We start from the raw sequence: 22593 nt of genomic DNA, 5'->3' as shown, positions 1-22593 counted from the left end.
TCTGGCTCATTTCACTCAGCATCAGTTCATGTAAATCTCTCCAAGTCTCTCTGTATTCATCTGCTGGTCATTTCTTACAGAGCAATAATATTCCATAACATTCATATACCACAATTTACCCAACCATTCCCCTATTCTGAAAAAACCTTAATTCCATCTTTATTATCATCCTATTTTTCTTTTGCCCTTTTGTAACTAAACTTTTCAAAAAGGCCATTTACAATAGATATCTTCACTTCTCATCTCATTCTCTTCTTAATTCCATAGAATATGATTCCCAATCTTTATCATTCCACTAAAACCAATCTCTCTAAAGTTACTTAAGAACTTAGTTGTCAAATGCAACAGCCCTTTCTCAATCTACATTCTCTTTGGCCTCTCTAAAGCTTTTGACATTGTTGATCACTCTTTCTTCCTCATCATTCTTTAATCTCTAGGTTTTCAGGACACTACTCTCTCCTGAGTTTCCTCCTACCTATATAAAAGCTTTTTTTGTCTCCTTTTCTGGATCTTTCTCCAGATGACAAAAGATCCTGATCTTTTCTTCCTTTATACTACTTCCATGTGTGATGTCATCAGCTCCCATGGATTAATGGCTACCTCTTTGCAGATGGTTCTCAAATAAACCTCTTCTGCCTCAATCTTGGCTGACCTCTCTGATCTCTCATCTCCAGCTACCATTCAGACATCTAGAAATGGATATACAGTAGCCATCTTAAACTTATTATGTACAAAACAGAATTCATTATGTTTTCCCCTAAACTTTCCACACTGTCTACCTTCCCTATTACTATAGAGGACATCATCATCCTCCCTCCCTGTCCCTCAAGTTTGCAACCTAGTCATGAGAAAATGCTCTAAATGACTATTATTGGAGAATTACAAATTAAGGCAACTCTGAGATACCATTTCACATTTCTTCAATTACTAAGATGACAGGAAAAGATAATGATAAATGGAGGGAAAGTGGGAAAACCAGGACGCCAATATATTGTTGGTGGAGTTGTGAACTGATCCAACTATACTAGAGAGTGATCTGGAATTATGCCCAAAGGGCTATCAAAATGTGCATACCTTTTTGATCCAACAGTGTTTCTACTGGGCCTGTACCCCAAGTAGATCATAAAAAATGAGTGGATGCCCATCAATTGGAGAATGGCTCAATAAGATATGGTATATGAATGTTATAAATATTACTGTTCTACAAGAAATGATCAGCAGGATTTCAGAGAGGCCTGGAGAGACTGATACTAAGTAAAGTGAGTAGAACTGAGAGAAATTTGTACATAGCAACAAGATTAGATGACCAATTCTGATGGTCTGAGCTCTTTTCAACAATGAGATGATTCAGACCAATTCCAACAGACTTGTGATGGAGAAAGCCATCTATATCCAAAGAGAGGACTGTGGGGACTGAGTGTGGATCACAACCTAGTATTTTCACTTTTTGTTGTTGTTTGGTTGGTTTTATCCCCCTCTCATTTTCGATCTGATTTTTCTTGTTCAGCATGATAAATGTGGAGATATGTTTAGAAGAATTGCCTAGTGTAACCTATATTGGGTCACTTGCTGTTCAAGGGAAGAGAGAGAGGGGGAAGGAGGGAGAAAAATATGGAATACCTTTTCCAAGGGTGAATACTGAAAACTATCTTTACATGCATTTTGAAAAATATTATTTTTTTAAAAAGATGAAAATTTCATTCAAAATAATGACAATATATTGTTCTATAAGAAACAATCAATAGGATGATTTTAGATAGGCCTGGAGAGACTTACATAAACTGATGCTAAATGAAAGGAGCAGAATCAGGAGATCACTGTACACTGCACACAAGATTATACAAGATCAATTCTGATGGACGTGGCTCTTTCCAACAATGACATGATTGAGACCAGTTTCAATGTCAATGATCTTGTGATGGAGAGAGTCATATACACCCAGAGAGAGATCTATGGGAACTAAGTTTGGATCACAATATAAATTCTCACTCTTTTTGTTGTTGTTTGCTTGCAATTTGTTTTCTTATTCATTTTCTTTCCTTTTTGATCTGATTTTTCTTGTGCAGCAAGATACTTATATAAATAGGTTTGCACATATTGGATTAAACATATATTTTAACATGTATAACATATATTGGATTGCTTGCCATCCAGGGGAGAGGTGGGCGAAAGGAGGGGAAATTACGGAACACGAAGTTATGCAAGGCAACAATACTACCTAAGTTAAATTTACTTCTTCAAAAACATTCCAAACTACCAAAGGATTACAAAGCTTAAGAAATGTTATGAAATTCACCTAGAACAAAAAGTTAAAAATCTGAAAGGGTTGCCTATCAATCAGAGAATGGTTGAACATATCATGATGTATGATGTAATGGAATGTTATTGTATCAACTAACACGAAAGTGAGCAAAACCAAAAGACTAATTCATATAATGACTACAACAATGTAAAACAAACAAACAAACTTTGAAAGCCTTAAGAAGTCTGATCAATCCAATAATGAACCAGGAAACTAATACAAAGCATGCTTCCCAACCCCGGTCAAAGGCCCACTAGAGTTGCAAAACATGATAAACCTTTTCAAATAAGACTAATATGTGCATTTCTTTGACCTGACCATGCTTACTTGTTACAAGGAAGGGATTTTTTTTGGAATAAATAATGGAGATTAGTGATAGTGATGTTTTGTTATTGCTGTTCAGTCAAATCTGATGCTTCATAATCCTATTCTGGCAAAGACAGTGGAATGGTTTGCCATTTCCTCCTCCAACTTATTGTACAGATGGGAAATTGAGGCAAACAAGATTGACTCCCCCAGGATTACACAGCTAGTAAGTGTCTGAGGATGGATTTAAATTCAAGTCTTCTGGCTCCAGGTCTAGAGCTTAAACGACTATGCTACCTAACTGCCCCTAAAAATAATAATACCATTTTTTTTTTTAGGAAAAATGAAAAAAAAAAAAATGAAGCAATGAAACATATAAAATTAAGAATAACTAATATTTATATATTATGTTAAGATTTACATTATCTCCTTTGAACTTCAAAACAACCCTCTAAGGTAAGTGCTATCATCAACCTCATTTTACAGAGGAAGTAATTGAGACTAGAGATAGATTATAAAATTTATCCAGGATCCCAGGTAAGTTTAAGTCTGAAGATTTTAAATCAAATTTTCTTGACTCAAAGTTCAGCGTCCTCTTTATATCACTTAGAGGTTAGAACAGAAGGAAGTTTGGAGGAAGACACAAACTATCAAGGGCAGATTCAGATTTAAAATGCTGAATTTATACATATACACATGTATGTATGTATATATATATATATATATATATATATATATATACACAGGTGTGTGTATATATGTTTTATAAATTTTACATAACATGTTTTATTTTACTATTTAATTTTATATGCATATATATGTCTATATTAAAGCAGTAAACAATAGACTTATAATTTCATAATCTACTTTTCCTGTTCTTTGTATATAAAACTATTTATGGTGATTGATGCTTGTCAAATTTTCAAATGCTCACATAACCTAAGAGGACTAGATGTTAAGTAAGAATTTTTGGAGGGGAAAACTTTATCGGAAATGTTTTTTCATTAAAAAATTAGTTCTGAACATATGGTCATACTAAAATTATACTTGTAAATCTGTAGAACAGTGACTGAAACTAGCAGTTTTAACTTTCTTTTGTGTGGAGAATTCATTAGGGAATATCAATACCATGTAGTTTAAGCTAGTTTTTTCCCTAACAGGTAAGAAAGCTGTAACCAAGGCCTAAAGGCATAAGGCCCAATAATAACAGTAATTACAATCCTTAAAGGTTTGTAAAATGCCGTGTATGTGCAAGAAATTCAATCTTTACTACAACCTTGTAAAGTAGGTATTCTTATTATCCTTATTTTTAAGATGGATTATCTGAATTAGAAAGAAGTTAAGTGACCTGCCCCAGGATCAGTGTCTGAGGCAGGAGCAGAATTCAGATTTCCTTTCTTTAATTCTAGCATTCTATCCATTTCACTACCTAGCCACTCTACCACAAACATCTCCCTGATCATCTATCTCCAAGGGCATACTTGAGATCCATCCATGTGAAATCAGGGCTTTTCATATTTGGCAGATGTTCCATCAACCACCACAACTTGTACTATGAATTAGACAAAGAGTCTGCCAAATCGCCCAAACTAAGGGCTGCAAATACTGATTTCTTGTTGTTTTAGGCTATGTTGAATTAAATCTCTATGTTAACTGCTGAATGGTCTATGTAGGAGTGCTTCACTTTTTCAAAATTCAAATCCTAGCTACCAGATCAGCCTAGTCAGTCCTGGTCATGTAATAAGATACTAAAAGGTATATATATATATATATATATATATATATATATATATATATATATATATATATATATATATATATATATATACACACACACACACACACACACACACACATTTATATACAATGTGTACATATATAATTTATATCCTAGCATATTTTTATTTAAACAATAATTAAATACTGTTTAACTGTTGTTCTAATTAAAATTAACTTCTAGTTAATTTCATATTAAATTGGGAAATTAAACATCATGGAAAAGAAATACAGAGGATTTGGAAATTATCATTAAAAAAGCAATTCTGTATCTAACGTACACCCAACACACATATATACAACTGGGTATTGCCATCCAACCATATTTACTCCTATCCCTTTTTGACAGGGCAAGGACCCATATTCAAAGGATTGTCTCAAAGGACTGCCTCAGGAAAATGGAAGCCAATCCCCTGGGAGTTCTGATCTTATTTCATATGGAAGTTTCCACCATTTTCCCTCTCAACTCCCTCCCCCAATCCTTAGCCCTTATCATCATGACTTTCTTTCCTAATTACAAAGGCAGAAAGCTGCAGGTAACCTTTTTTCTAAGACAGATTATTCCCTTGTCCTGTAAAAGATAAGTTATTAAGCAGATATTTTCATTTGATACCCTCAAAACAGATATCACATACAATCATTAATATTCTCTTTTTACAAGTGAGTACAGCAAGACAAAGAGATACTTGGTGACTAGCCCAAAGTCACAAAATTAAGTGTCCAAAGGGATAATTCAAATCTGAAGCCAATTACATTTCAACCCTGTTTCTTAATAGCCAGGAAAATAGATGCATAGGTCAGGCTTTATTTTTACATATGTATATGGCTTATTATTTAACAACACACGTGTTCCTAGGCTCCCCAGTAATAATTAGTAATAATTATAATATATTTTCCCCTAGAAAAATTCTATAAAACAAGGTTTCTTAACCTTTTTTTGGTATTATGGACTTCTTAAAGTAATCATTCTAAAGCACAGATCTGACCATGTTATTCTCCTTCTCAGAAAACTCCAGTAGCTCACTATCACCTCAAAGATAAAATTCTGTTGGCATTCAAAGCCCTTCCACAACCTGCCCTCCACTTCCCCAGTCAGTCCTCACAACCCTCCATCACCTCCCTACATTTCCTATGATCTTTGCTATTCCTTTAACAAGACAATCCAAATTCCAATTCCATCCATTTTTCACTTACAGTTCCCCATACTTGGAATAGAGGGTCTCCCTTCTTATCTTCACATGGTTGGCTTCCTTCAAGTGCTGGTTAAAATCTTACCTTCAAAAGGAAGCCTTTCCCAATTCCCCTTAAATCTACTGCCTTCCCTCTGCTGATTATCTCCAAATTTATCCCATGTGTATTTTGTTTGTTCACAATTATTTGCATGTTATCTCCTCCATTAAATTGGGGGCTCCCTAAGAGTAGGTACTGTCTTTTATTTTTCTATCTCCTACCCTTAGCACAGCATCTGGCCCATAGTAAGAACTTTATAAAAGTTTACTGAATGACTGCTAAATTTCAGTTAGAGGTTAGTGAAAATTAAAATGCAATCTTTTTTCCCATCCAAAATTATGAATTCCTTGGCCAGAATGTAAATGTGGGTGAAGGGGTTGTCCATGAACCCCAGGGTAAGAGCCCTGCTATATAGGGTTAGGAGGGGTTTGTAGCCACAGATTCCAGGTACCTTCTGGATAGACTAAATTTTTGCAGGATAGATGAGGAATCTTAACAACTCTGTGTAACACTGTTTATAAACAATGTAATTGAGTTTCTATCCTACTCAGACAGGGCCTGCTCCAGGCTTTCTCTTTTTGCCTCATTTCCCATAGAACTCTCAAGGGCTGTAAATGCTCTTTTCTCCATCTCACAACCATTGGCACTATCACACCACCCCCCTTCTCCTCTACTTGGTATCTGTCCCATCCCACATAACCCCTTATTCTTATTCTCTTATCTGTCTCTCTGACATACCCTATATCTCATCTTCAATCTCTCCCATCTACTAGTTAACCCCTTATTCTTATTCTCTTATCTGTCTCTCTGACATACCCTATATCTCATCTTCAATCTCTCCCATCTACTAGTTCCTCCATTCTTACAAAAAACTTTTACTAGGCGATATCTTTCACAACAATGGATGCAGAAAATTCTGGTAAATAAGATGACCATGAAGCAAAATAGACAAGTTGTAACATAAAGCTAGAAAACTGCAGATGCAAAATAATCACAGTTAGAATCAAAAGAAAAACAATATAAAATGAGGAAAAATTTTCATGGAAAATCTCATTGCAGAACCAGGAGATCATTGTACATGGCAACAACAAGATTATACAATGATCAATTCTCATGGACATGTCACTTCTCAACAGTGAGATGATTCAGGCCAGTTCCAATGATCTTGTGACAAAGCAAGCCAGCTATACCCAGAGAGAGGACTGAGAACTAAGTATGGATCAGGACATAGCATTTTTACTCTTTTTGTTGTTGTTTGCTTACATTTTGTTTTCTTTATCATTTTTTCCCTGTTTGATTTGATTTTTCTTGTGCAGCAAGATAATTATACAATATGTATGTATATATTGGATTTAACATATATTTCTACCATATTTAACATATACTGGATTACTTACCATCCAGGGGAGGGAAAATTGGAACACAAGGTTTTGCAATTTTGCATAATGTTGAAAAATTATCCATGTATGTTTTGAAAATAAAAAGCTTTAATTATAAAAATCTCTCTGATAAAATTCTTATGTTCCAACTACTAAAAAAAATTATTTGTTGTTTTTTCTATCACATCCAACTTTTCATGATCCCAATTAAGATTTTCCTGGCAAAGATATTGTCATTTCCTTTTCCTACTCATTTTACTGATAACAATTGAAGCAAACAGGGTTAAGTGACTTGCCGAGGGTCACACATAGCTAAGAAGTATGAGATCAGATTTATAAATTTTCCTGACTTCAGGCCCAGAATTTTATCCACTACACTATCTAGCTTCCTTAAAGAATTTATACAAACATATAAGAACAAGTGGTAAAAATATGAATAGAAAGTCTCAAAAGAAGAAAAACAAAATATCAACAATTATATGAAAAAATGTTCCAAATCACTAACAATTAGAGGAATGCAAATTAAAACAAACTGGAGGGTCTATATAGCTCATCCATCAAAAGGCCAAAGATGCTAAGAGAAAAATAGCAACTGTTGAAAGAAACTGTTAGTGGTGGAGTTCTGAATTGTTTCAATCATCCTAGAAAACAACTTGGCACTACAAGCAGTTTAAGTGCACATTCTCTTAAACGTCTTTCAGCCTCCCCTCTTTTTACTTATCCTCTTACTATTAAGGGCACTACCATCGTCTGAGTTACACAGACTTTTCCAAACTAGAAGTCATTCTTGGATCGTCATTTTCTCTCACTCTCCCTATCTAATCAATTGCCAAAGCCTGTTTATTCTACAATTATAACATCTATTAAACCCTCTTTTACAAATGACACTACCAACACCTTAGTGTAGGCCCTCATAACTTGAAGAGAAAAAAAATTACCTTTATTAAGGTTAAAATGCCTTTCTGGTTAGTCTCCTACTCTCAAATTGTTTTCCATTCCCAATAAATCCTCCACTATCAAAAATCTTCAAATATAGCCCTGACCATGCCATGCCCTATTCAAGAAATACTAGTGGCTCCCTCACACCTCTATTATAAAATATAAAATCTTCTTTTCAACTGACCCTGGTAATCTGGCCCCATACCTTTCTTCTTCTATCTTTTACCTCAACTACATCACTTGAAATTCAATGGCACTGGTGGCAGCCCTTTTCATAGTGGCTAGAAACTGGAAAATGAATGGATGCCCATCAATTGAAGAATGGTTGGGTAAATTATGGTATATGAATGTTATGGAATATTATTGTTCTGTAAGAAATGACCAACAGGAGGAATACAGAGAGGCTTGGAGAGACTTACATCAACTGATGCTGAGTGAAACGAGCAGAACTAGGGGATCATTATACACTTCAACAATGACACTGTATGAGGATGTATTCTGATGGAAGTGGATATCTTCAACATAGAGAAGAGCTAATCCAATTTCAATTGATCAATGATGGACAGAATCAGCTACATCCAGAAAAGGAACACTGGGAAATGAGTGTAAACTGTGAGCATTGGTTTTGTTTTGTTTTGTTTTGTTTCTCTTCCCAGATTATTTTTACTTTGCGAATACAATCCTTCCTTTGCAACAACAACAACAACAAAATTCGGTTCTGCACTTATATATTGTACCTAGGATATACTATAAGATATTTAATATGTATGGGAATGTCTGCCATCTAGGGGAGGGGGTGGAGGGAAGGAGGAGAAAAACTCAGAACAGAAGGGAGTACAAGGGATAATGTAAAAAAAAAAAAAAATTTACTTATGTATATGTACTGTCAAAGAAAATGTTATAATTATAAAAATTAATAAAAAACAAAATAAAATTAAAAAAAAAAAAAAAAAGAAATTCAATGGCACTGACTTTACTGTTACTCATACAAGAAGCTCTATTTCTTAACTTTTTTTTTTCACTTGCTGTTTTCCATGTCTCCTCTCCCTCCTCATCTCTTGTTTCCCAAAAGTCTTAGTTGGGAAATGGCTGACTAAGTTATGGTAAATTAATATAATCTCCTTTCTGTAAGAAGCCTTCTAATAGTGCCTTCTCTTTAAGCTTACCTACAATTTATCCAGTTAACTCTAATGTGAACTCCTGGACAAAAGGGATTTTTTTCCCTGCCTTTCTTTGTATCCCCAGTGCTTAGCACCGTGTCCAGAATATAGGAAATGTTAAATATTTGTTGACTTGATTTGACTAAGCTTGTGGTAATATTAGGCATGAGCCTAAAAGAGGTGGAGAAGAAAAGGACCTACATGAACAAGAATACAAACAGTGGCTGGGAGACACAGTGAATAGAATCCATGGCCTTGGAATCTGAAGGATCTAAATTCAAATCCTGCCTTATAATTATCCGCAGTACAATCCTAGGCAAGTCATTTTACCTCTTTTTGCCTCAATATGCTTAACTAGAAAAAAAGGGAGATAAACAGGACCTATCTCATGCTTGTGAGGATAAAAGAGGATATATGTAAAATGCTTTGTAAACCTCAAATAGAGCAATATGTTAAAGAAGCTAGTTACTATTATTATAAACATTTTTTGTTGTAGCAAAAAAATCAATTGAAGAATGGTTGAAGAAATTGTGGTATATCAAAGTGAAAGTGTATTACATTATAATAAGTAAAGATTGACAGGTTTAAAGAAATATGGAAAGTTATATGAACTAATATAGAACAAAATAAGCAAAACAAAGAGGACAATTTACAGATGGTTACAATAATAATATGCTGAAAAAATAAATCTCACTAGATCCTACTAACTCCTCAAATTATCTTGCTATTATCTTCCTTTTTCAAGCCAAATTTAGTAGAAAAAGCTATCTATTCTTCTTGTTTCTGCTTCTCCGCTCCTCTCTACAATCTAGCTTTGGTTTGAACTCATCAATTGAAATTGTTCTCTTCTAAATTATCAATGACCTTTTAAATCAAAATTGATAGTCTTAATCTTCATCCCTCTTGATCTCTGCAACATTTGATACTTAAATATTCTTTTGTCTTCAATTTTTCTCTGGATTTTTTATGTAACAAACCTCTCTTTTGGTTTTCTTATCTGCCTGAATGTAGCTATTTAATGTCTTATTCAATATCAATATCTAATGATATAATTATCTACCTCACTGTCTTAAATTGTGCCAAGTCTGTCCTATACCATCTTCTCTACTTTTATTTGGTAATCTCCAAAATCCTATGGGTTTAAGCATTACCTCTTTATGCAGATGACTCCTAGTCTACTTCCACAATATCTCTGGCACCCCCCCCCATCTACACAGCAATCACCTAGTTCAAACTCTCATCATCTCTTGCTTTTGCTGCCACAATTTAATTGGTTTGTACATTTTTGTACATTTGTCATACGTGACACTTCATTTCTCATCACAATGCCTTTGCACTGACTGCTCACATGCCTGAAATGTTCTCCTTACCTTAAGATTCTTTGCAAATTGTTGTTTGTTCTTTGTTCTCAAAGAGGCCCATGACATCAGGGAGGGGATGCCATGACATGCAAGTAAGTTATACTTAAGGGAGGGCTGTGCAATGTCGCCAGCTTTCTCTTTTCCAGAACCATTTGGGCCCAATTGTAAAATACAAATTAGCACAACTGTAGATGTTCCTGGATGCTGTGGGAGACCTTGGCCTTTTTAGGCTTGACATAGACAATCCTGGTCTCTAAGGATCTCTAGTTCAAGAATCTTCCTCATCCTCCCAGCTGTTAATGCATTCTTCCCAAAATTATTTGAATGTATCCCTGTTATTTCTCCCTTTATAACAGGGATGGGGAACTTTTTTTTTTTTTTTTTGCTGCCAAAGTCCATTTGGATATTTATAACATCATTCATAGATCACATAATTATCAACTTACAGAACTCAAGCAGTGGGAGATTGTTGTACATAGTTTTGAGGACTGTGATTGCCTTAGTAAATTATTTCACAGGCCTTATGAGGACAAAATGTTCCCTACCCCTGCTTTATAAGCCTCCTGAGTAAAGGAAATACTTTGTTTCTGTTTTCTTATCCTCAGTGCCTGGCATAGAGTAATCACAATATAATGCTTACTTGGTTGAGAAACAAATAAGTAAAAAAAAATTTCATTACAAGTGACAAATGTTGGAGAGGGTGTGGGACAAATGAGATATTAATGCACTGTTGGAACTGTGAACTGATTCAACCATTTTGTAGAGCAATTTGGAACTATGCCTAAAGAGCTATAATATCATGCATACCCTTTGACCTAGCAAGGCCACTGCTAGGTCTATATCCCAAAAGAGAGAAAAAACAAGGAGGAAAAAGATTTATAGATACAAAAAATATTTACAGCAACTCTTTTCTGGGGGCAAAGAATTGTTAATTGAGAAGATACCTATCAATTGGGAAATGACTGAATAAACTGTGGTATCGAATTATGATGGAATACTATTGAGCTATAAGAAATGATGAGCAGGATGCTCTCAGAAAACCTAAAAAACTTCCATGAGCTCATGCAAAATGAAATACAATGTGATGGAATATCACTGTGCTGTAAGAAATGGCAAAGATGATAAATACAAAGAAGTATCGGAAAGAAATATGAAATGATGAAAAGTGAAATTAAACCCGGAAAACCATATCTATAACCACAACAATGAAAATGGAAACAACAACCGAAACTGAATTATAAGTCATTGACACAATTATATAAATTTATAATGACCAAAATTGATCCCAAAGACGGGATAAAAAAATACCTTCCTCTGATTTTTTACAAAGGTAGGAGGGATTAAGAGTATGCAATACGACATATAATGCTAGACTTGGGGGGGGGGGGTCACATTAGCTAGTTTTGTTGAACTTTTGTTACAAGGTATGTTGCTCTGGGAAGGTTTGGAGAAGATACACAGTAGGAAGTTTCAGTGATAATAAAAACAAATAAAAACCAAAAAAAAAACCAGGAGTTTTTAAAATCACACATTTAACACAATTTGCCTACGCCGTGTAAATAGTGAGTGGATCTGCTTTCTATTAAGGCGTAGTAGAACTTTCATTTCCTTTCAACAAGTATTTACTAAGTGGTTACAATGTGTCTAACTCCCAGCAGCAGCACCTGCACACAAACCCAATCCCAGCTCTTCTAACCAAAGCACACACGCACTGGCCACAACCCCGCTACGCTGGATTTTCTCGTGAAGCTCCCAAACAGCCTCAGTGTGGAGAAAAGGGCGAGAGAGGAGGGGAGAGGAAAGAAAACGGGGAAAAGATGAGAAAAGGAAAAGGAGAGAAACGGGGATAAAGGAAAGCAGTGAAAGAGGAAAGATAAGGAAGAAAAAACAGGAATAGAGAAGAAAAGGGAAGGAGAGGGACAAAAGGAGGGAAAAGAAAGGGAGAGAGGGAGGGAAGCAGAGAAGAAAAAGAAAGAAAATAAAAGCGAGAGAGCGGAGGGAGAGCGCGCGCTCGGCTTCGGTCGGAGCCTCACATCTCCGTCCGGAACATCCCCTCCACGCTCAGACACTTTCTCCAGGAGGCCTTTTGTGCCCACCGAAGTCCGGCCCCCGGGCCACATCGCTCACCTCATGCTGTAGGCCCCCGCGCCTAGCTCCTGGCCGATCCCAGACAGACTGGAGTCGAAGTCCTGCACCAGCCCGGACTCGATCACCTCGTCGGCCAGCGGCAGCTTCAGGGCCCAAGCCATCCCGCCTTCTTCCACAGAGCGCCCTGCAGACACTGGCCTTTCTTGCGCTAGGCAGGGACTCCGCGAGGTCCGACCGCGGTGGCGGGATGTAGTTCCGCTCCGTCGGACCAAGCTTAGAGGAAAGTCCGCCCACGCCCACCCCGACCCCCACCCTCGGCCTTCTACCCCGGGCTGCCCCTCCCCGTCTGGCTGCTGGCTCCGGAGAAGCGGCGACGCTCCTGAGGGCTCTTCCAGTGAAGAAACACAAATCCCGGATCTCTCCGCTCGCCCCCCCCCCACTCCGCCCCGGCCCTGCCTCCCTCCTCGTAGCGCAAGCTTCGGGTCTCCTAGCTTCCCACCCACCCCACCCCACCCCCAACCCTCCCCACAAGTATCCCACCCCTCGGGGCCTGCGCTCTACTCCTCCCCAGCACAGGCCTCACTTCCGGTCAATCTTAGTCTTGTTTCCGGTCACTCCTCCCCAACCCGCCCGTCCCCTTAGAACTAAAGCTAAAGCAACTTTCCTGGGAGTCGTCCCAACTCACTCAACATCCCCACCCCCACTCCCCCAAACCCTAAAGCCCTCCCCCAAGGCAGCCACAAAGCGCGGAGAAGGGCGCCCAATGCCTGCCTCAAAACTCCAGCCTACAGAAGCCCTGCTCCACCCTCCGCCTGCTCGTAGCCCCTCGCCCGCCAATCATAACACCGCCTAGTCACCCGCCGCGGCCAGGCCAACCAATTCCAGTGCGTCCTCTAGAGGGTCGAGACCGCCTAAACTCCCCAGACGGTTCTCCCTCTCCCCCCCATGATGGGCGTGGCTCCCATTCTCTGCAGAGGAGATTGGCAGTTTCTGCACAACTCTCCTCCTCGAGGGGCGGAACTAAGGGGGAACTGGAGCAGCCAGCGCTGAGTTTGGGTACCGCTCCGTCTCTCGTGCTCTTCTGCACGGCAGTTCCGCTAATGTTATTATTTTCTGCCTATGGCTTAGACTGAAGACGGGCTGTATACGGGGTCACGTGTCCGGTCACGTGACCTCCCCGTCCTGACCGTCAGCATTCTTAACCTAGGAACTCATGCACTTTTTCTTTTTAAAATAAATATTTTTATAATTAGGCACCGAAGTTACTCAATGACTTGAATGCTAGACTTGGAGTCTACGGGGTTTCACCTGCCTCACACATTTACTAGCTATGTGACCCCAGGAAAGTCACTTGACTTCCTTCAGCCTCAATTTCCTCTTCTGTAAAAAAGTGTTAGGGTAGCACTCACCTTATTGGGTTGCTGTGAGGACCAAGTGAGACAGCCTGCTCAACCCTAGATTTCTTCTGTGATCCTATGTATTTTATTGTGTGTATTTTTATTTTTTTATTTCTTTATTAAATATTTTTTTATTTTTCCAAATACATGCAAAGATAGTTTTCAACATTCACCCTTGCAAAACCTTGTTCCACATTTTTCTCTTTCCCTTCCCCTTCCCCCAATCCCCTAGACAGCAAGTAATGCAATATAGGTTAAACTGGGCAATTCTAACTATATTTCCATGTTTGTCATGCTGCACAAGAAAAAACAGATGAAAAAAAATTTAAATGTGAGAAAGAAAAAAAAAAGGCAAACAAACAACAAAAAAAGGTGAAAACTCTGTTGTGGTCCACACTCTGTCCCCACAGTCCTCTCTCTGGATGCAGGTGGCTCTCTTCATCACAAGTTTTTTGGAATTGGCCTGAATCACCTTATTGTTGAAAAGAGCCGAGTCCATTAGAATTGATCATATAACCTTGTGGCTGTGTACAAAGTTCTCTTGATTCCACTCACTTCACTCAGCATCAGTTCATGTGAGTCTCTCCAGGCCTCTCTGAAATCATCCTGCTGATTGTTTCATATAGAACAATAATATTCCATAACATTCATATACTAGCTTATTCAGCCATTCCCCAGCTGATAGACATCCACTTAATGCTCAGTTCCTTGCCTCTATAAAAAGGACTGCTACATTTTTGCACACATGAGTCCTTTTTTTTTTTTTTTTTTTTTTTTTTTTTTTTTTATCTCTTTGGGACATAAGCCCAGAACATATTGTTCTCCAGAATGACTGAATCAGTACATATTTTGTGTATTTTCAAATATTATGTGAAAGAGTCCACAGGCTTCACCAGACTGCCAAAGCAACATGATACAAAAAAGCTAAGAACGTATCTTTATATACTGTTTATTCTCCCAACTTTGAAACTTCCAAAGGAAAGTAGCTCTACAATTAGAGAAAGTGGAGATATGGTGGGATAGCATGATCAGAATGACAAATCAAGGAAACCTAGAAAGGTTGAATGTCTTTCCTAGTTACACCATAAAAGAAAAATTTGGACTTAAGTGCCTTGACTCTTATTATCCAAATTACAAGATGTGGGTTTCTTCCTTTTTTACTATTTTCAGTGTGGATATCCCGTAAGCCTCTCTGTGTCTCAGTTTCTTCATCTACAAAATAAGAACGTTGCAGTAGATCTGCAGATTCTTAAGTAGAGATCTATGAACTTGTTTCCATTTTTAATGTTTTTATAAGTTGAAATATAATTGCTTTCATTTATAATTCTGTATTTTATTTTTATGCATTTAAAAGCATTCTTCTGAGTCCATAGACTTCACCAGAGTGCTAAAGAGATCACAGAAAAAATAAAGAAGCCTGAGCTAGATGATCTCTGAAAGTTCCTTCCAATTTTAAGATTTTATAATTGAGCCTTTAAAGTAGGGGATCTTTAAAGAATGAATTAAGCTTCCTACAGTGAGAAGAACTGAGATCTCAAAACCTTTCAGAAACTAGTATGATGTGAAAAGAGCATTTTTTTTCTTTATGCATAAAAAGAAGTGAAAATGATTGTTATCTAGAAATCTTTTAAAAAGTTTTTTTAATGTATAGATGACATAGTTTAGGTCAGTAGTATAGCCTCACTTGAACAATGGGAAGTTACTACTATCTATTTATGGTGTTTAGAACTACACAGAATGGTTAAGAAGGAAATAAATCAAGGGCAACTAGCTGGCAGTGGGTAGAGCACTGACCCTAAAGATAGGAGGATCTGAGTTTAAATCCAGCACTTAACACTTACTCCCTGTGTTACCCTGAGCAAATGACTTACTCCCAATAGCCTCACAAAACAAACAAACAAAAAAACGAAGGAAGGAAGGAAGGGAAAGGAAAGGAAAGGAAAGGAAAAACAGAGGAAGGAAGAAAAGAGGGAGAAAAGGAGAGAAGGAAAGAAGGGAGGAAAGCAAAAATCCCTAATAAGATATTTGTAAAGTGATTAGTGCAATGCCTGGCATACAGTAGTCACTTAATAAATGCTTGTTTCTTTCCTTCTTTTTAGAAATCTATAACCAAAATAATCAGCTTCCTATTCCTTCCATCCTATTAGGATTTTGAAGACAAAATTCTATTTCTGTTCAGTAGTATTTCCAAGGATTGTAATCTTGAAACAGTAGAGAGGATACTCCCTATTTTCAGGCTTTACCTAGATCTAAGAAGTTGATATAGAAGTGACATGCTGGGCTTTGGGAAGACAATTTCAACTTAATTTTCTGGACTTTTTATCCTTTAATCAGGATGCTATATCCTAAAAAATCATGTCTATGAAAAATATGTCAGATGAAATACTTTCCCTGTATAACTTGACTTTCAAATTTTCACCTTATGAAAGTCTGAGGAGTCACCAACTGCTAAAAGTATTCCCTCAAGTATATTATTGTCATTCACTTTATTTCATTTTAAAAATCAGGGGCATATGTATATAAACCAGCTGAAATGATAAATTGCTGAGGAGGAGCTTTCCTATATTAAGCTAGATTATTTCTGGGACAGTTGATGGGGATGGTATTTCAGTCCTTCCCATATATAATGGTTGTGCTTCTCTGGTTTAGGTTTAAGAATTAGATATACAAAGCATATTTCTTTAAGGCATGAACCCAGAGAATTGTTATTTATTTAACTTAATATTTATCAGCTACATGGTAAAAAAGGATAGATTATTGGGCTTGAAAGTTGTGGAGACTTGCTCAGACACTTATTAGTTGTGTGACCCTGAGCAAGTCCTAAAGGTCCTTGTTTGTCTCAGTTTCTTAATCTGTAAAAATGGGGCCAATAATAGCACCCACCTCCCAGGATTGTTATGAATATCAACTAAGATAATAATTATGAAGTTCTTATCTCAGTGTATGGCACATATTAAGTGCTATAGAAATGTGAGCCATTATTATTAGCTATTATTAAAATATCTTTTTATATGAAGCCTTTCCCAATCCTTCCTAATTCAAATGCCTCCTCTTGGTTAATTACTTCCTTTTTACCCTGGGTAGAGTTTAATAATAATTCATTGATTCATTAATATCTATCATTATCAATATTTTTAAAATAACAAATAAATGCTTTTACTCATCAAACTAAAAAAAAAAAATCAGGGGGCCACTAAAAGTCAGGATAATTGATGCAGAGTTAGAGGTTGCCCAAATGGAGGAAAAAGATGGAGCCACCAAAAGAGCCATATTGATATTTTCATAATTCTCATATTTGATATCCTAAGGATCTAAAAAGTAGTATTGTCCTCAAATAAGTTTGTGACAAGGATGAAAGTAAAAGTTGAGAAATGGGACAAGATGTTGCATGTGGTTTTGTCACTTGATTCTCCCCTATTGCATGATATTAGATTTTTTGCTATGGTCTACTATTCCATGTCCTTCTTTTCATGTGATCAAGAACTTACCAAGACCAACAAAATTAAGAGTTCTAGATGATTTTGTTGTTTGTTTGTTTTTTCTTTCTTGTGTTTTTTTCACTTCTGATTCTTCTTGCATAGCATGATGAATATGGAAATATGTTTAGAAGAAATGCATATGTTCAACATATCAGATTGCTTGGTGTCTTGGGGAAGGAAGAGAGGGAGAAAAATTTGGAAAACAAGGTTTTTGCAAACATGAATGTTGAAAATTATCTTTGCACACATATGAAAAAATGAAATACTATTAAAAAAAAAAAGTTCTGGGTGGGGTGCTCCTACTGCAGTCTTTGCTGATATAACTTAAGGTGAACATGGTGAAAGATAAGCTAGGTCAGATTTTGGAGATTTGTAGTAGTAGAAATAAAAAATTAGAACAGAGACTAGACAGACCGAGGCATTGTTGTGGTCACAGATCAATGCTATATGAGACTAATCATTGTGTTGGTGAGAGACCAGCCTTGCTGTGGGAAACCAGTGTTTTGAAATCAGACTTACAGCTGTCATGAGTCCTGGTGGTTATTACCATTTTCTTCATTTGTTTGCAGAACTGATTTTAATGAATTCCAAATACAAAATTTATTCTTTGGCCTTTCAACCATTTTAGGAGGAGGTTGTGGGAAGTAGACATGGGGGTGGAGGTGGGAAAGATGATTGGATAGAATAGCTTTCTTATACTTTTGCTCTGCAAAAAAGTGTATTATTATCATTCACTTTACTTCATTTTAAAAATCATGTGGCCACTAAAAATCAAGATAGTTGATGAAGAATTAGAGATTTTCCAAATAGAGGATAAAGATTGGGGCACCAAAAGAGCCATATTAATATTTTCATATTTCAGAGTAATATTCCATTTCTCTTCTCAGGTTAAAACTTTAATCTGATATGGAAATAAATTAGGAGCCTCTTTTTTAGTTTTGCTAAAAATATTAAGAAATGATATTTTTCTCTTTTTAGACCGTTAGGAAATGCCCCTAAGAAAGATAAGTGATAGGTTGAGGACAGATAAGCCTTATTAAGTTAAGCTCTCTACAAACTAAAAAGGCTTAATTGTAGAAATTAAACTAAATTATTTCCAACCTGATATGTTGTAGAAATTTAAGAAATGCTTGTTGACTTGACTAAATATATAATAAAATCAACATTACTTTCTTTTTAAAAATACTCTGTATTTTTTTCAATAAGCAAAAATCTTTTTTCTCTTCCTCCCACTCCCAAACCCTCCCAACTGAGTACCACAAACCCCACAAACATGTAGAGTCAATTAAAACAGATTTCCACATTGGCTATGTTCCCACTTCAATTCTCCTCCCCAACTATATATGTCATTCTTCACTTTTCTATCAGATAGTGGGTAATAGATTTCATCTATTGATCCTCTAGACTAGTAGTACATCATGATGTTTCCTAAGTCATTCAACATATAAATTGTTTCATTCACTTTATTGTTGTTCAAATGTTTCAGAAGTGCACTCTTCATGACCCCATTTGGAGTTTTCTTGGCAAAAACATTGAAGTGGTTTGTTATCTCCTTCTCCAACTTTTTTTTTTTTTGCAGATGAGGAAATTGAGGCAAACAGGATTAAGTGACTTGCCTAGGATCACACAGCTAGTAAGTGTTTGAGGTAAAATTTGAACTTGGATCTTCATGATTCCAGACCCAGCACTCTATACATTACATCTCCTAATTGCCCATTCACTTTGTATCAATTCATGAAAGTCTTTCCAGCTTTCTCTAAAACCATCACTGTAGCACAATAGTTTTCTATCACATATGTCATAGCTTATTCATCTGTTTTCCAATTTGTGCACTCTCCTATATTGTCATTTGTCACCTTAAAAGGAGTTATAAATATTGCTATACATTTTTAGAGTTTATTTTGCTTCCTCCAGAGGATTCCTTTTTCTATTCTTTCCTTAAGATTATCAAATCCTAACAGAATCACTCCCAGGTCTTCCTTCTATGACCCCTAATTATGATAAAGTTCAAAGGACTCATATATCTCATATATCTAGCATATCTCTGGCCCCAGGTACAAGTCTTAGTAACCACTGAATCAACAATGGCAGCAGCTGCTTCAAGAGCATTTCAGCCCAGAGATGGTAAGGGGGTAGAACAATTAGTCAGAAGAACAGTACAGGGGTCTCTTTGCTAACACTGAAGCAAGACTCTATTGCTTTGCTCAAACTCAGATTTGGGTCCCAGTCCTGGATGGCAGTCCCAGAATAAGGAGGAGCATGGCACATCAGAGCTTGTAGCCACAGTGAAATGGGATAGAGTGGAATGGAATGAAACTCCTCACAATTCCAAGGCAGAAAAGAATACTTGTGATCACTTACAAACCAGAGCACAGACTAGAAGAGTAGTAAACACACCTCTCCTTAGATCATACCAGCTTGGAAGAACTGAAAACTTACAGGTCCTTAGAAAATCTCTAAAAATAGCTAACAAGCCCCATGAAACTTGGGACAGGGCACCTTCATCTCAGGAAGCAAAACCCTACTTTAATAAGGAGTTAAAAGTCAAGTAATGGGCTGGGAAAATGAGCAAAGAAGAGAAAAAAATTCTGACCATAGAAAATTATTATGAGGGGCAGCTAGGTGCCACAGTGGATAGAGCACCAGCCCTGAAGTCAAGAGGACCTGAATTCAAATGTGATCTCAGACACTTAACACTTCCTAGCTGTGTGACCCTGGGCAGGTCACTTAACCTCAATTGCCGCTGCAAGGAAAAAAAAAAAAAAAAAAAAAAAAAGGAAAGAAAAGAAAAGAAAAAAAAAATGATTATAAGAAGATTAAAACATACTCAGAAGAAGATAATAAAGTCAAAGCTCTTACAAATAATCTTAGCTTTACCAAATCTTGCAGGCAAAATTATAAAGCAGTATGAATGAATAGATGAATAGAAAAATTATTATTTAGTGTTTATCATGTGCCAATCCCTGTTCTAAATTCTAGGGAAAAAAATACAAAAAGCAAGATAGCCCTGTCTTCAAAGATCACATATAGGAGAGTAGTGGCTGGAGAGGGATGTTTCATTCTGGAAAGTTAGTTACTGGGATGGGAAGCAGAGTTAAAAGGCAAGCAATTGAAAGCCATTGTTCAAGAATACTAGCATTGATTTGCTTACTGTTCCCCAGCAAGAAGTGAAAGTGTATGAGGGGGAGGAAAGGGGAAAGGCTATTTACTATCTGTCTTAATAGTATATATAAGGAAGTCAAATGGGGGTAGTCATGGCTGTGGTAGGATCTGGGACCAGTTAGATATGGCAAACTCTCACCAATCAGGAGATCACAGTCCTACAGCAGCAAAACTACTTTGGACTAATAATGAATTCTGTTTTGTACATGTTGACCATGAGGGATTTCCAGGCCCTGAAATATCCATTAGGTAGTTTAGTAAATATTGCAGAACTGAAGTTCAAGGAAAGACTAGGGCTAGATATTTTAGATCTGTTAGTAATTAGCAAAGAAATAACTAGTGGAAATTGAGGAAGTCAGAGAGAAAAGATACAGAGACAGAGAGCCAGACCTATACGAATAGAGAGGCAGATAAATAAACAAAAAAACAAAAAAGCAAACAAAACCAAAAAAAAAGAAGATAGGAGGGCTTAGGAGAGAGCCTTGGGGAACACTCAAAACAAGGGGACATGATTTAGAAAAATCATTGTTCAAATGAAAAACTCTGCGGTGAGAGATAATCTAGAAAAGAAGGCATTTGACCATATCAAATAAAAGAGCATTAGATTTGATAATTGAGAGCATTGATAACTTTTTGAGGGTCTTATTCATATTCTTCAACATTGATTTTTGGATACTCATCAACCCTGATACCATTACTAGGAATATAGCTCAGAAAGATCAAAGATAGAAAGAAAGGATTCATATGTACAGAAATATTTATAGCTCCACTTTTTTTTGCAGTACACATTTAGAAAAAAAAGTGGTTTCCCATTAACTGTAGAATGGTTGAATAAATTTATCATGTTCTTGCTAACTATGCTATTGCTCTAAGTTGCTTAGGTATTCAGATGAATGGAAAGTATTCCTTTATGTGTTCCTCAAACTATCTTTACCATTTGAGATCAAGTCAACAAACCATTCAAATGCTTTATTTTCCTGTCTTTCTTCATGGGCTCCTATAAGATTTTGTGTTCTATGTATTTTCTATGATGGGTAAAGCACAGGTTGTCCTCTACTAGATTTTCATTGGGGATTGATAACAAATTTAAACCTCATAGGGCCTTAGAGATGATCTAGTCCAGCCCTGTCATTTTACAAATGGTCACAGGTCTTCCTTCCTCTAAATTCAATACTCTATTCCCTATATAATCCAGACTGTTATCTACTTGACATAAGCTATATACTTAACCTTTATTTACATTTCCCCAGAGTAAAACTCTAGAATGGGGGCAAAGAGTCAAAAAAGATATAAAGATCCCTTTAAGTCAGGTTTAAGGAGCAGTACATACGGGTACAGCTTCTGATCTCTGACCTGTACTCAGTAAAGAAAACAGAAAAGCAGAAGATATCCAGGAACTATCTTCTTACTTTCTCCTATGTAAAGACAAGTTGCTTGTCCTGTCAGATCTTCATTTTTCATTCTTAGGGGAAAGGAAAAAGGAAGAAATTTCTTCCTTTAATTCTTCTCCCTTGTTAATTCAAAAGAGAGAAAATTCAGGAGAAGAAAATGTCCAAGCTATTTCATAGCTTGATTTCATGGATCTCAGAAAAAGGGCACTTCTTCTGACAAGAGTCTGTCTCTCCTTGGTTCTTTTCAACAAAGAGGTGATTCAAAGAAATATCAATATATTTGTGATGAAAAGAGCCATCCACATTCAAGGGACAACTATGGAGATTGAATATGGATCAAAGTACAGTATTTTCATCTTTTTTGTTGTTGTTGTTTGCTTGTTTTTTTTGTTTATTTCTCATTTTCCCCACTTTTTGATCTAATTTTTCTTGCACAGCATGATGAATATGGAAATATGTTTAGAACAGTTGCACATGTTTAACCTATATCAGATTGCTTCTTGTCTGGGGAGAGAGGAAAGGAGAACAGAAGGAGAAAAATTTGAAACACCAGGTTTTGCAAAGGTTGATGCTAAAAACTATCTTTGCATGTATTTGGAAAAATAAAAAAAACTATTAAAATA

The 22593-nt window shown here is 36.6% G+C and overlaps 1 protein-coding gene across 1 annotated transcript in view; it reads right to left on the bottom strand.

Annotated features, from left to right (window-relative positions):
* Positions 1–12939, bottom strand: part of TFCP2 (transcription factor CP2) — a 65903-nt gene extending 52964 nt beyond the window's left edge. Inside the window, exon 1 of the mRNA XM_074270370.1 lies at positions 12581–12939. Coding sequence (XP_074126471.1) covers positions 12581–12702 — 122 coding nt within the window. The 5' untranslated portion in view covers positions 12703–12939. The remainder of the gene's footprint in view (positions 1–12580) is intronic.
* Between the last annotated feature and the right edge of the window lie 9654 nt (positions 12940–22593).

This window comes from Sminthopsis crassicaudata, chromosome 5 (genome assembly GCF_048593235.1).
Source record: "Sminthopsis crassicaudata isolate SCR6 chromosome 5, ASM4859323v1, whole genome shotgun sequence".
Taxonomy (NCBI): domain Eukaryota; kingdom Metazoa; phylum Chordata; class Mammalia; order Dasyuromorphia; family Dasyuridae; genus Sminthopsis; species Sminthopsis crassicaudata.
The sequence above is the reverse complement of the archived record's forward strand: the minus strand, read 5'-3'. Positions and strand labels throughout refer to the sequence as shown.